This window comes from Xenopus tropicalis, chromosome 1 (assembly GCF_000004195.4).
Source record: "Xenopus tropicalis strain Nigerian chromosome 1, UCB_Xtro_10.0, whole genome shotgun sequence".
Taxonomy (NCBI): domain Eukaryota; kingdom Metazoa; phylum Chordata; class Amphibia; order Anura; family Pipidae; genus Xenopus; species Xenopus tropicalis.
In genome coordinates this window covers 120,193,603-120,209,845 of record NC_030677.2, presented here as the reverse complement: position 1 = coordinate 120,209,845, position 16,243 = coordinate 120,193,603, and the positions used below count along the sequence as shown (strand labels likewise).

At 37.6% G+C, this 16,243-nt stretch overlaps 1 protein-coding gene across 4 annotated transcripts in view; it reads right to left on the bottom strand.

Moving 5' to 3' along the window:
- slc44a1 (solute carrier family 44 (choline transporter), member 1) overlaps positions 1 to 16,243 on the bottom strand; it is a 122,092-nt gene that overhangs the window by 38,973 nt on the left and 66,876 nt on the right. For all 4 annotated transcript variants that reach the window (XM_004910857.4, XM_004910855.4, XM_002933990.5 and 1 more), the window contains exons 2-4: positions 15,247 to 15,336; positions 5,754 to 5,896; positions 2,851 to 2,987 (exon numbers count right to left, since the gene is read on the bottom strand). In XM_004910857.4, the coding sequence (XP_004910914.2) occupies positions 2,851 to 2,987; positions 5,754 to 5,896; positions 15,247 to 15,249 (283 nt within the window). In that variant the 5' untranslated portion in view covers positions 15,250 to 15,336. The remainder of the gene's footprint in view (positions 1 to 2,850; positions 2,988 to 5,753; positions 5,897 to 15,246; positions 15,337 to 16,243) is intronic.

Genomic DNA, 16,243 nt, shown 5'->3' with positions numbered 1-16,243 from the left:
AGTTACCAAAAGAATGCGATGAGTGTGAAATGCTTTTTCGATCTAAGATACAGCTTTTTAAACTCTGAATAATACTTCCTACCTACAAAGTAGGAACAATTGATAGAAAAATCTATCCCACTCTACAAGCTAACTAAGAGGTTGCCCGGACAAATTTTATAAAGAATGGGAACCCTGGATACACTTAGACCCAGTAGTGGACCCTTACATAATGTATATATAGAACCAATGTTGGTACATATAATGATTTCTGAATTTCCCCTCAACCAGAATAAAAGATGTTAATTAAGTAGAGACAGAACTTAGAAACTGCACAAAATATGACGCCATCACTGTTAAGTTGGATTATATTTTATTTCAATGTTAAACATGGCATCTGTAACACAATCAGTATGTTATACTGTATATGTAAAATGATATTTAGTGATGCTCAATAAAAAAATTGTTAAAAAAAAAAAAAAAAAAAAGAATCTACAAGGTATAAGCAATGGTATTTGTTTGTCAGAGCTGCCCACAGACGCAAGAGAAGCAAGTTATGTGCTATGTTTATACAAGCCACTTGTGATAAATACCATGGCACAGTAAAGAGACAACATAAAAAATAAACTGAACAACAACTAAAGCCCAAAAAGGCTAAGTATAGAAATTATGTAACCTTATATATATTCCCATATGTAATAAAGGCACAAAGTCTGCACAGGTGCAGTAACTCTTGGGGCATTGACAGACAGGCAGATTAGTTGCCCCGCAACAAATCTTCATTGCCACGGGCGACTAATCTCCCTGCAATGCCATCCCACCGGCAACAATGTAAATCGCTGGTGGGAATTTAGTAGTAGTCTAATTTAGTAGCCACAACAAGTAGCTGCTACTAGTAGCTCCGTGTGTCTGCATTCTTAGAAACCAATAAGATACTTACTTTTAAAGAGATGACAAGTAAATGCTACCTCTAGACTGGCCAATCAGCAGGTATAATTTACTGGTCACCTGTTTTAAAGCAAACATCTTATTGGTTGCTATGAGTTACTGCAACTGACCAAAATAGCACTAACCCCCATACGTAATAAAAGAGACTAGTCTTTTATTACATATGGGGGTTAGTGCTATTTTGGTCATTTAATACATTATAAAATCTTTTATAAAGATAAATCATGGCTTTTTTTTTAAAAAAAAACAAAACAAAACCTCAGAATGCTGGTTTACCTAGTAAAATTACAGCAAGTTGCAAGTTAACAGTGCTTTTAGGATAATCTGACCTATATATATTATAGGTTACAGTGGACAGGGGATGATCTGCTTAAAGGAGAAGGAAAGGCTAAGTCACTTGGGGGTGCCAAAATGTTAGGCACCCCCAAGTGACTTAGATCGCTTACCTTTTACCCCGGGCTGGTGCCCCTGTAACTAAGAGAACAGCACCAGCCCGAGGTAGCAGCGAGCGCTTCCTACTTCCTACTCGCTTGCGCAGTAGAGTGAAAAGCCGAACTTAAACAAGAAAGTCGACTTTTTACTCTACTGCGCATGCGCCGGCCCACGGATTTCGCCGGCAGAAGAAAAAGGAAGAAGGAAGCGCTCACTACAAGTACCTTTGGCTGGGGTACAAGGTAGGCGATCTAAGTCACTTGGGGGTGCCTAACATTTTGGCACCCCCAAGTGACTTAGCCTTTCCTTCTCCTTTAACATTTTTAAAAAGAATGGTAAAAATGTATTTCTCTGTAAATCAAACCTAACTGAACCAACCATTAAATGTGTTTTAAGAAAATATGAATAAAAACAATGTCCTAGATTGCATTGCAGTTAGGTTTGATGTATACGCTAACTGGGTAAGAAAATGTTTCAAATATTTTTGTTTCCTTCACAAACAAGCAGGAAAATTGCCTTAAGCTCATGGTGCTCACAGAAACTAAAAATGCTTATTGCAGCCCTGCACATTTAGAAACCTGAATATTTTACAATGTATGTAATGTCACCAAAAGGGAATGTAATATAAATGATAAAGCAACCCCAGACAGTATCTAGAATAAGTGATTTCCTGTATATCCACACAAAAGCATAAAAGAACTCTTGATTACCCACCAAATAACTGATCTACTTCCCTGTGCAATTCTGTATAATATGAAACGTTAGAAATCAATGCTGTATTCTGTGGAAGCTTCTATTTTCCACCTTTTGCCTTCTAAATTTGAATATAAAGTAACCAACACCTAAAGAGAAGGCTTCATGCACAGAAAGCACTGAATTAATTCTTTTATGGTCCTGTGCCTAGGGAGATTAGCACATAAATCCCTTTATTACTGCAGTAAAAGCATGTTCTGTCTGGGAGTAATGGAATACAGGTACCCTCATGAGATTTGCTGACCGAATCATTAGCTTGTACATGTAGGTTTATAACAGACTTGTATTCCCTTTTATAGACAAAGTTAAAAAAAAAAACAAAAAAAAACCCTTATAGCAGCCGTATGGGTGAATTGCGGTGTTGTTAGGCCCATAGTGCCAACAGCCCAACCCTTGTGGTAGACAGCACTTATTACCCTCTTGTCCTTACCCGTGTTTCTTAAAAGGGGCATTCAGGGGCATATTAAACTTTATACAGAATTCTTACCAGTTTAATATTACCCTCCAGTTATTACTATTTTCCTCACACAATAACATATATAAAAATGAACCAACCCCCATAAACTTTTGAGAGCAAGAGTATGGTATATTTTACAAAATGTAACCATTGTTACCAATCCGTAAAAAAAAAAAAAAAAATAAAAAACATTATTACAGTGTGGCTTCAAACAGATATTTCTGTTGTGAAAAGCTACTCTGCAGAACTGCTTTGCCAGCTCTATGACCTTAGGGACTCACCATTTGTTTCTGCAAATTTTTTAACATCATTGAGGGTTTGTAGCTCTTCCCGAGGACATTCTGAAACACAGAGCGCTATAGACTTGATTTTTCGATTTACTAAGTCAAGTTTGCAAGGATCCAAGAAAAAAACGTACCTGAAACATGTACATGACAGCATAAGTACATAGGTTATAAAATCACAGTTGCTGCAGATGAATCTACTGCTACAAACCTTACTTAATCTTACGTCTATTACATTACTTTAATTTACATGCAGCAGATTTTTATTAAGACATCAGATTTGGTGCCCTTTTTAATGAGGAATTAGTGCAGGCTGCAAGACTGCTATCTACCATAAGAACAATCACTTTGCTCACATGCATTCACTAAGATGACATTAACAAATAGGTTATACAAGATTTCCTAGGTGGTATTAAAAATAACATTTACTTAGCAAACATATATTAATATTTCATATTCTATAATGTTTCACATGTTTTAGCAGAATGTAAAAAGTTGCTGGTTGCAAAGCCATGTGAAATGCTGTTGACAGGGCCCCAATATCCCTATGACCAAATTAAGGGGGTGGTTTATGCTAAGACTAACCTAGGGTATTCTACCCCCGCAGGTTTTTGACTGGCTACAGTCGAAATAATCTCTAGTCACAACCCTTTTTTTTAACTATGCAACACCATTTGCCAACTTTTAGTGAGGACAATATAACATTATAGGAGGGCTGTGAGTTGACAAGAAATCCAGTGGCTTATTAGACTGACATTTGTAGCTTGAACCATATTTAAAAAAAAACAAAAAGAAACTGCAAGCTAAAGCTGGCCATACACAATGATATCTGCTTGTTCGGCAAGGACTCCAAATAAGCAGATCTTTCTCCCAATATGCCCACCTAAGTGAGGCAACACAAGATGCCGGAGCATCAATGAGCCGATGAGGTCCTCGATCTGACGGGTAAATCAAATCTGCATAATCAACATAGGACCAATTTTCAGGCATATATCGGGTAGGCCCCTTTGAGGTTGCTGTACACAGATAAATAGGGTTGCCGAATCAGTATGAAGGACTCAAAACTGAACTACCTATCTGTCCACATTTTTTCCATCAGCTGGAGTAAGCGCATGGAAATAACAATAACAGTATCTTAGTAGCGCCATCTACATGCCACGTAAAGGAGTCCTTCTGTAAATAAGGATTTTCTCTAAAGTATTCTTACCATGACTAACATTATCTGAAATATATAATTTCTCAGCAATTGATGGAAATTGCCCTTTAATATAGTAGAACAATTTTTCTACACTGGATTTATAAAAAATAATAGCTTTTTCAATATATGCATTTAAAGGACATTTTTTCCTAATAAAAGTTATTTGTAAACGTAATTACTATTGAAGGCAGCATTTGCTGAACTCCTGGGTGTTAGTTTTTAGGGCTCTGGCACACGGGGGAGATTAGTCGCCCGCGACAAAACTCCCTGTTCGCGGGCGACTAATCTCCCCGAGTTGCCTACCCCTGCCATCCCACCGGCGAACATGTAAGTCGCCAGCGGGATGGCAGACGCGGCGGCGCGATTTCGCGCAAATCGCCGAAAAAGACTCGCGGTTCTCGCAGCGGCGCAATTTCCCGAAATCGCCGAAAAAGGCTCGCGAGTCTTTTTCGGCGATTTCGGGAAATCGCGCCGCTGCGTCTGCCATCCCGCCGGCGACTTACATGTTCGCCGGTGGGATGGCAGGGGTAGGCAACTCGGGGAGATTAGTCGCCCGCGAACAGGGAGTTTTGTCGCGGGCGACTAATCTCCCCCGTGTGCCAGAGCCCTTAAACAATGCTGCAAAGGTCAGTCTCTTCCAGCAAGACCGGTCTGATAATCTGATAATCAGAGCCCCAGGGCACAGAATAAAAAAAGGACAAACACTGCTTTTAATAGCAATCATACATACAAATAACTCTTACAAATTTGTAATGAATGTATATTGCAAAGCTTTTTTTTCTGTCAAAAAATATATTTTGGGTTGACTTGTTCTTTAAAGGAAGCTCTTACCTTAGCATCATATTGAGCACTATTCTGCCAGAGAAAGGGAGTCACTGACCCATCCTTCACTATGTTGATGAAAAGTAGTAAGCACCAAGTCAGGAGGAGGCAGGGCAACTTATCTTGCAGCACTACCGTGAATGCCTTGTCTCCTCCTTATTAGCATAGAATTAATTGTATTTGCTACAAATGATGCTATGAAGATGAGTGAACAATAGACAGGTCATATAGTAGCTTTTAAAGCCCTGCTGCCCTGACTGCTTCTGATTTTATTCCACCTAATCAACATCAGTGTTGTGAAAAGAGGGGGGGGGCAGCGTACTTCTCTTCCAGTAGGATGGCTTTGAATTTACACAATGACTGGAAAAGCACTTACTTGGAATGCCCCCCTCTTATTTGTGCCTGTATGTTATCCACCCACTTAAGCTGGCCATACACGCACCGATAATATCGTACAAAACCCCGTTTCGTACGATATTCGGTGCGTGTATGGCAAGTCGGCCGATATCGCAGGAGGCTGCTGATATCGGTCGACTCGCCAATCGGCCAGGTCAAAAGATTTTTATCGGGCGCCATAGAAGGCGCCTGATCAAAATCTGCCTTCAGGGCTGAATCGGCAGAAGGAGGTAGAAATCCTATTGTTTCTACCTCCTTATCTGCCGTTTCTACCTCCTTATCTGCCGTTTCAGCCCTGAACAGTTAGTGGTTGATGGTCGCACGAAAGATCGGAAATCGCCACGTGTGTGGCCACCTTTAGATTAACAAGGCAAGACCTGTCTCCACACAAACTCCTGACTGGTGCTTACACAGAATCTTAATGTAAACCTAGATTAACGCAGTACTTTTGTAACAAATGCACATTACAAAATAATGGACTTACTTGTGGTTGCTGTGGTCAAGGCCGCTGTTAACAAACCCTTCAATTTTGGTATTCTTTTGCCCACAGATGTTTCCATAGCTATCATAGCCAGACACCAAACGTGAGGCAGCTCCAGTGGCAATGGAAAAACCACAAATGAAGCCCTGATTAAGGAATACAATAAAGACAAGAATTTATTACATACATATTAATTTTATGTTGCATTCCCTAAAATCTAAGTTGGTTAGAGAACTAGTTCACATTTACAAAATATAGCGTTTTCGAATTGCACCCCGCAAATAGTGGACTGTACAAACTCATGCCTACCAGGTTTTTATACACAACCTCTATTGATAGATTTGTTTTCTTAATTACAATCATCATAGACCACATCCGGCCACTACATTTGAAAAGGTGTAGCTCTGTAGCATATGCGCTGTGCATTAATCAAGAAGTCTATTTTACAGCATTGGTATATGAATAGTGAATTGTCAAATGTTTTTTGGAGTAAAAAATTTAAATAAAAACTAAAGAAACTTAAGTATTGCTTGACCTATGAAGCAAATACACACTGTCTACCAAACATGGCCCCCAAAACACAGGGGCCTCCAGAAACTTGCACAGAGTAACATATTTTACTATGTACACAATGGCCAACACTAACATATAAGGCATATACTGACATGCATTTAAATGTCTTATTCATTATTAAACACCCATGTGGTTTAGTTTCTTTTGTAAGAACTACAAGACAATTAAGAGGATTTGTGTGCAACAAACTTTAATTTGTACAGCCTTGAAACCTGTCTATGGCAAAAAAAAAAGCAGCCAACTTTGCAATGCTTCCTACAAACCAGAAACCCAATAGGTGCTGAATGACAATGTACCAATTTTCCAAAGGGAGTGGTGAATTTAAATATATAATACACAAGAGTGGTGAATATCCTGTACATTACATACTTACAAGCAATGCTTAGTGATGTCATCAGTTATAATCAGTGTTATGTGATGTAATTTGTGTCATGACTTACTGACACATGAGTCATGACACGAATAATAAATAAAGTACCCCTGCTACAAAATGATTTTAGAAGTCACCTCGGAGTTCCATGTGCTCTATAAAATATACTTGGCCTTCAGCCTTGTGCCTCTATATGGTCATGGAATTCCTGTCACTGGATATCCTATTTTTTAATAGGGGTACTTTTTTTACTATATTACTACTACAGAGGAAGACTTTTTGGACATATGAATTATATTGAGGGACTGAATGGCTCAGTGCAGTTAAATTGTTACCTATGATATGTTATGGTCTGTGATTACATTAATGAATATCTCCAACAAGTTATCTTACGGATCATGTTTGGTAACAACATTGAATTAATATCATACTGTGTTATATCTGACGTTTGAGAATAATGGGACATAGTAATTTGTATAGCTACATACAATTATGAGACATTATTGTACAAGTGCGGTCCAACTTCTGTGGTACCAAGGGCTGGAATTTTTCTGACCTATGTGACGGAGGGTCGATAATGGCCAGTTTTGACGACTCCCTTTTTTTAAACCACACCCATGTTATTACAAGATCTTTAAAGACCAAACTCACATCATTGGTGGTAGCACACAAACAGAAAATTGGAGCTCACTGCAGGGATATCACCATTTACTCATATGTGAAAGATGTTTATTATGTCATATTAAGACAAAACCTCAAGTCCATATGCCTCCTCCGCCCTTTTGGGTAGAACAGCAAATTTACCTTCCACAGGGCAGTTAGAATGGCACACACACAGGCAGGGTAGGGCAGGTAGAGTAAGGCACAAAGGCAGGGCAGGCAGAGAAGGAAAGTAACCGATCATGATATCTCCAACACAGTTTGTACTGTACTATATGCAGTGACACAATGCTGGCACTACTCCAACAGTCGGTCTGAGGTGTGAACAGGTTAACAATGCGGAAGCCTAAAGTCTAAGGTCTTTTAGGTGTGAACAATGCAGGAAAATACATGTGTGAACAATACAAAGATATACAAGCCTGAATCTGAGGTGTGAATAATGCAGGGGCAGTTTTTTTCAGTCCTGATACAATTTTAAAGCTTGCATATGTAACTGGTAACAGCAGCTAGACAGATGAATGGGGGTCACACAAGGAGGGGCCCACAGGCCACCAGTTGGACAAAACTGCTGTAGACAGTGAACATACTGATAGTAAACAATGCAAAAACAAATGTCAGCTATACAGGGGTTATTTATTTGTATGATGTCGCTAGGACTCTTATTTCTGAGGTAGAAGGTATTTTACAATGTTTTCATTTGTTTATATACCTTAAAAAAAGCTCCCAGTGGGAACCTATCCTTACTTGGGAGATGTCGCTGCAGTTTTAAAAACAAAAGGCGTACCACTCTGTGGTAAATTTGCTACATGATGGCATTTTCAGGGCATTGAAGAGTTTAAAAGGACAACACAGCCTGCACATTTGGGGTAATATATTAAAACTGCACGGCAGAGAATGGCAGCAAAAGGCACCCAAAACACAGAAAAATATTACAACTTTCAATAAAATACAACTTTGAGATAGTTTGAGAAAGTTTTGAGATAACAATACTTCCTATACAATCTACTGTTAAATCAGCACATTGCTTTGGTCATTTTAAATATCTCATAACTATCAATAAAACTAACAGCCGAGAAGTTCCTTTGTAATGCACCCATTTAATCTCAGAGTAAACTACTATTGATTACAGATAGCTGCAGCAAAACAGAGAGGGAATGGCCCCATTTTACTCTTGGTGACAATCTCGTTCTTCAGTTTTTGACCTGGAGTATTGTCACAAGAAACAAAGCATTATTTCAATTTTCTCTGGATCTTGGTCCAGCCAGCCATCTATTTATGGACAGTGCTTTATAATCAGCAAGGAATTATCCATTCTGTGATTGCCTTTGATTTATCAGTTATTTTCAGGTAAAGCTTGTTCTAGTGTACTGCTCTCTGCAGGGTTACCTGCAATGAGCAAAACAAATTAAAAATCACATACAGTAGCATTATTTACTGTTACGGTAATAGATCAAACAAATGAACCTGTTTTCTTTTTGTTAACTTATTAATAAGACACCTGCTTAAAAGATTAATATCAATTGAAAAGCACTTTCATTTAAAGAGAAAGTAAACAAGCTACTGCAATATGAAATAGCATATTATACCATTACTATTTTGTATAAAATACATCAAAATTTAAACAGTATTTTTTTTACTGCTGGGAAAATAATTTTACCTTCATTACTTTTAGGCAGCATCTCAGCAAAAAGCCGTAGTATAAAATAAAAGGCAGAGCTAAGGATGAATACACCATTAAAAATGCTGTTTACACTCATGCTGCCTCTGTTAGCTTCAAAAAAGCAAGCTACAGCTGAAATGTTAGAAAGAAAATAATTGGGTAGTACTTTGGGTTTTGCTTGCATTAAAAGGAACAGTAACACCAAAAAAATGAAAATGTTTTAAAGTACCGGTAATATAAATATTATGTAATGTTGCCCTGCACTGTATGAACTACAGAATATTTATATCTGTAGGATGTATGTTCAGATAGCATGCTGTAAAAGGATCTTCCACAGCCAACTTCAGAATGGTCAAAATAATTTGTACTTGAAACAGCAGAATTAGTTATATTGTGGCATGTAATCTATGATCCAGAAGACAGCATTGCCATTTCCCACAGAAATGGGATTGCTTTATCTCTCTCTAACTCCCCAGCCAGTGCCCCCATCCATGGAAAAAAAGGGAGCTGCTATTTTACTCCCGATATCTTCACCTACGAGTGGGCAATATCGGGCTAATCCGATCATTATACTGTTAACACTGATAACACAAAAAGGGACAGTTTTAAATACAGCAAGTGCCTACTATCATATCAAACATTACTTTACATAAACAAGAGGTTTTGTGGATCTTTAATTTACAAACACGCATACCTTTGGCCATGAATTTTACTTTTGACGCGACTTATATTTGATATGATAGTAGGTACTTGCTGTATTTAAAACTGTCCCTTTTTGTGTTATAACAGTATAATGATATGTGACCCCATAACATGTATGTTTCATATCATGTTTCTATCTTACATGTTAATTGGATTGAACTTGGGACCTGCGAGTGTAAGAGTTAATTATGACATGATGGATTTTAATTAAGGGGCGAGAGGGGTTTGATATCTTTATATATACCTTTTGTGTGTGTTTCCCCCCCTTGGAGCCTATGATTACTTTAAGTGCTGGGTAAGCATAACATGGTTTTAGGAATTGCATGTAAGGGGTCTTTTGCTGTTATTTAATGAACTGAAATAAATGTATACTAATTTTTAACTAAGCATGAGTGGTATTTGAGCTTGAATAACCATGTTTAGTAGCTTTTCCCTCCTTTGGTCACCAGGAGGTGACTTTGTTTGCCCATTTTTATTTTTTAGTTTCAGGAATCTTAATTATTTTGGTATGCCTTAGGCTACCCCATTACTGGTAATCGAATGATCTACCATGCAAGGAACATGAAATAGCTTTCCATTTTTTTTGTAATAAAAACAATAGGCAAAGAGTACATTCAGCACAAGACCTATTCATTGAACTTAAGGTTATACTGCTTCTTTAAATAGCATTAGTACAAAATTTTGCATTTGCTCTTCCTTGCTCTACAGAAGTACATATTGTATGTGTACTGTATGTGTATGTTATACACAGGAAACAAGGGGGTTACATAGTATATCTGGTGAAAAAACCCAGCACTGACTAGTCTCTGAGTAAAGCATTCTACTCTGCATTTTTGACTAACAATACTTTTTAGCAGTTCAAAACACCCACTTACTTGCGTGGGTGTATATCTTTGTTGTCAGGAATGGGAAATCACAAGATTTGTTAATGCAATGGCTAGCATGGCTTGATCAACAAAGCAACAAAAATTCATAGCACATACATGTTGGTTGAGATTGGCAGACCAGCATATACATACCAAAAAATGTTTGTTTTTCACATTTTATTTGTACCGGAATGGCCACCTTTACATATAATAAGCAGGACTAGATCTACTCCACTCACTAAACATCAATTGTCATTTGCAAAAAAAAACCCATAAAGCAGCAAGGTACTAGCTTGCTACCTAGCTATAGCATTTCAAGAGTTTTATGAAGCTCTTAAGCCTTATGAAGGTCTCCCTTCTAGCTCCACCAATGATCTATTCTTCAAAGTGATTTAGAAGGAAGCCTTAGCATTATGCCACATGCTGGGAGGAGAAAAAATGATTCAACTTTTCTACTGCTAAAAGCTTTCAAGGTACCTTAGCTATAAATTCACTTGCCCTGTAACAGAGCAGAGTGGTTGCCATCCACTTCTCCTTTATCAAATGGAGAATGCAAATAAATCTGACACTGAAAAAATTATTTACAATACAGCTATATTAACCAATTCTGAAAATACAATTTCCATTTACTTTTAGTTCCTAGCTCCCAAGGAGGCAAGCAACAAAGTTGTTAGTGTTATCTTACAACAGTAATAACACGAGAAATGATTTTGCCACATGTCTAATTATCTCTATTATTGCATATCAGTCAGTTATGGTATGGAGTTTCAAATTATAGAAAGACCCCTTATCTGTAAAACCCCATGTCCCAAGCATTCGGGATAACAGATACCTGTATTACTGAAAGTATTTAAGGAACAAAATTATCAAACACCCATATCACCATTGTTACCCATATTACCATTATTAAAAAGTAATTGCCACGTTAAAGCGCATTTATACCCCATTTTTCAAAAGCATTTCAATTAACAGTGCTTAAGATACACATAAATTTGCTTCTTTAAATTATGAAATACGCATATTTTGCCATTCCTTGCACTAAATTAGGCAAAATCTGAAATTGAAAGCAAAATTAAATTTGAAAAACAAATCAGCAATCCAATTTGAACCACTTCATGAGCTGCTCCATATTACAAAGACCTATAAAGGCCTTACCTAAAAAAAGGAGATGCTCTTTAAAGGAAAACTAAACCCCTCTGGATGGCCAGCTAAACACAATTCTATTTTACCCCTTTCCAAGCTTAAAATACTTTTGCCATTGCCTGTAGTCAGAATTTTAATGAACTGCATTCCAAAGCACAGCGTTTATGTAGCTCTCCCTCTCCCTTAATAGGAGAAGGAAAGTCATTTTGGTATTTTACTGCCAATGGATTCACATTAGTGGCACCTAGAACTAGGGATGCACTGAACCCACTTTTTTGGGTTCTGCCAAACCCCCCCGATGGATTCTGCAGAATCCCAAACCGTATCTGAATCCTAATTAGCATATGCTAATTAGGACCGGGAAGGATTAAAAGTTGCCGTGCGCACAGCTAAAAAGTTTTCCCCCATAAACTCTAACCCTTTTCCGAATGCTAATTTGCACATGCTAATTTATGCTAATTAGGGGTTGGATTCGATTTGGCCGAAACCAAATCCATCAAAAAAAGGCTGGATTCGGCCTGAATAGTGAATTTTTTTATAGGTATATAGTAAATCGATTTAGCAGTTCACTTGGGGGCACTCAGTAATGGTATTTGTAAAGAAAATGTGCAGTGAGTTTAGTTCTCCTTTAAAGCGGACCTGTCACCTTAAGAAATAATTCCAAATTGTTTTCTATTGTGGTTGTCAAGCAAAATAAACTTTACTTACACTATATAAATTATTTTAATCTTAGTTTCTTCAGCCTTGGAATCCACAATTGCAGCATGCAGGCAGGGGCCATTTTGTGGACACTTTTATCAAAGCAGGCATTGCATTCTGCCAATATGTTGTTTCTGTGCCAGTATGGGGGGACTTAATGCCCATGTCCATGCACTGGTTACAAAATTACATGGTAAGGAGGGAGGGGGAATGTGAGCAGTGCAGCAACATCTAAAAAGTTCTGAATTGAAAGTGAAAGTAACTGTCTGCCCCACCTCTATGCCTAAGGCATAGAGGCGGGGCAGGCAATATATGACTGACAGCTGGGATTTTTAAATGCTTTTATAATGGGTATGGATGTGGTAATAAAAAAAATGATTTTGGGTTTCATGTTTAATTTGAAAAGGGCTTTTATTATACAGCTTTTTATGTCTGGGTGACAGGTCCACTTTAAATATAACTCATTGTACCATGTTAGCAGCAATAACTAAAAAAAAATGCTTCCTATTGTTTAAAATGAAGTATTTAAATTATTGTTGAGGTGTTTATGCCCACTCTTTTTTGATAAATTGCTTTAATTTAGACACTAATAAGTCACAATGCTTTCCTAAATTTAGCGGTTTGGAGGTCAGTCCAGTGACAATCAAGTTGTGGGACCAACATGACAGCCCCCTTGGCTCATTGCCCAGGGGGCTGTCAAGGCATAAATAAATATTTATCATAATTATATATAAATGTTTTTATTAAAGTCCTAATGGATATGAATCCTTTGATGAATTTTCCCCTGTCTAAACCCATGTGTGGAGTTTTTTTTGCATGTCTGTGATTGAGCATGGTCAGGCTGAACATTGAAGAGCTGGACTTGACTGATGTCTTTTCCATAAATAGCTATGTAATAATGTCAACCATTAGCGCCTGTTTTAACAAAGTCATCTTCATATCAGATGACTAAACACTTTGCTAACCACCACCACATTTTTATTAGCATGAAAAAAGAAATTTCGGCTTAATGTTCAGCCTGTACAAAATCTAGGATGCATTCCTTCAAATTTGATCTTCTTACCTCTTTCTATTGTCACAACATGTTAACATGCCAACTTGTAAAAGAAAAGAATAACTCGGAATAGCTAATTACTTGTCTTCAGATGAGCAAACAGAAGCAAAATCTGAAAGCTCTACATGCTGCCCTGCAATAATTAGCATGTTAATTAGATGTTTAGGAACTCAAAAATATAATAAACCTAAAAGTGATGGTTTTCATTGTAATTTCTTTTGCCAAAATGAAAAAAACAGTCTTTATATTGAAATGTATTTGTTTTTAATTTTTTGCTATTTATTTTATGAGATTTGTTTTGCTGACATTTTCTTCTGCATAGTTACACATATATACACATGTAAATAGAATATTCAGCTTGTCCTTAGCCACTCTTCATATACCTAAATAAAACAGTACAATCTATTTATGACTAGGAATATATATATAAGTAAGTTGCTGCTTCATAGCAGCCTGGAAGTAACTGATTGAAAAACACAACAGAATAATAACAGACATTCTTAACAGAGTACTGAAATAATAGTTTCAATGCCTGTTATTACAATCGAACACCATATTTTAATTACATACAGACTAAATTGTATAAATGTATTACAATACATTAATGCAAAATACCCACTGGATTATATAGAACAGCAATCTGCTGCGGGTTTTAGGTGTAGAACAAAACTTTTATATCATGAAAATTGTATATGATTTTGCAGCATTAGCAATTAAAGGTATGTCTTCTTTTATGTCTTTCTACTCAAAATGTTACGCAGTGAACATATTAAAAACAAAAAAAAACAAGATTATGATAATCATGTAAATTATATTATTATAATCTGTGTTTGGTGATGTCATATGTGTCACATAACGCTGTGAAACTTGCGTATTATCATAACAATAAATTATTGTTATAATAACAACTTTATCTTCATGCCTTTATTTGGTCATAGAACTTCTCATTGACGAATATCCTTACATTTTGCAACGGGGGTACAGTATTCATTATATATTCCTACTTCCTCCACTCCAAGCCTATCTGTCCACAAACCTGCTTATCAGGTTCCTCAACTGTAAATTTATTTGTAGATTAAATTCAACAACATGCAAACGTTTATGGCCATTTAACACACTGAGAAAATGGACAGAGGCCCTTGGTATTTGTGCATACTGTTGCGCTTAGGGCTGTGGCACACGGGAGATTAGTTGCCCTCGACAAATCTCTCGTTGCAGGTGACTAATCTCCCCGAAATGCCATCCCACCGGCGATAATGTAAATCGCCGGTAGGACATCATACACGCCCCCACGATTTCCCCGAAATTGCGGAAGTTGCCTTGAGAGGAAGCCACGTATGCCATCCCACCGGCGATTTACATTTTCGCCAGTGGTATGGTTATTCGGGGAGATTAGCCGCCCGCGAAAAGGGAGATTTGTGTGCCAGAGCCCTTAAACTACAAATAAACCAAATAGCAATTCCTTTTATCTTTGATTTAAGCATTTTTGTCAGTAAACCCAAGAGGAATGCATATATCGGTTTTGCACTCTTCAAAATTTGTGCACTACTGAGATTTGTTTGTTTGTTTATGTCACTGGCCTCAAAGCTAGGGCTCTGTCAGTTCCAGACTTGGAGACAAGTGTGGTACCAAAGAGAGTCTAAGGACATGCAATCTGCAAAAAACGGGCATTCTTTGCAACACATGCTTTTGTGCTTTTATGTTAATGTTTTAACAAAATGTTGGGGATCTCTTTTCCACAGTGACCACTGGCAAATAAAATTACTCACCATTCCAACACAAAAAAGAATGAACAGTAGGAGCCATGGAATATCAGTACAGCTGTGCTCCTCCAACGGCCTCCAGTCTCGTTTGGAGCTCTAAAAGTTTAAATATAGAAAAAAGTCCATGTTAAAATAGTTACTAGATTGTGTAAGGAAACAGATACATACTTTTAATAAATGTGGCAAAATATGCATTTTGTAACACTTTAAATGAGAAGGAAAGGCTAAGTCACTTGGAGGTGCCAAAATGTTAGGCACCCCCAAGTGACTTAGATCGCTTACTTTTTACCCCGGGCTGGCGCCCCTGTACGGAGACAATAGCACCAGCCCGGGGTAGCAGCGAGCGCTTCCTACTTCCTTTTCGCTTGCGCGCGCATGCGCAGTAGAGTGAAAAGCCGAACTTAGACTTGAAAGTCGGCTTTTCACTCTACTGCGCATGCGCCGGCCCACGGATTTCGCCGGCAGAAGAAAAAGGAAGGAGGAAGCGCTCACTACAGGTGCCCCGGGCTGGTGCTTTTTTCTCCTAACAGGGGCACCAGCCCGGGGTACAAGGTAAGCGATCTAAGTCACTTGGGGGTGCCTAACATTTTGGCACCCCCAAGTGACTTAGCCTTTCCTTCTCCTTTAAAGATATTTGATATATAAAATGACTAGTTCCTGCTAACATGACACTATTTCCAAAAAACACATTATCAGACCTTTAATTAATTTACATAATAATTTTATTAATTTTGCTTTCTTAATACATTTGCTTTTCTGCATTTAAAGGTTACATATACCCTCCCATATAACAATGTCAAATTGCATACATCCTAAGTATATGTGAATGTGATAGAAACCTTAGCTTGTAAGCTTGAATGGGGTGGGAACTAATGTAAATGATTGATAATTTCTGTAAAAGCACTGCTTAAATTGTTGGTGCTATATAAAATAATAAAAGTTAATGAATTAAATAAAGCAAGGGAAGTTTTTTTAATTACTTCATTTAACTCACACCTTCTGA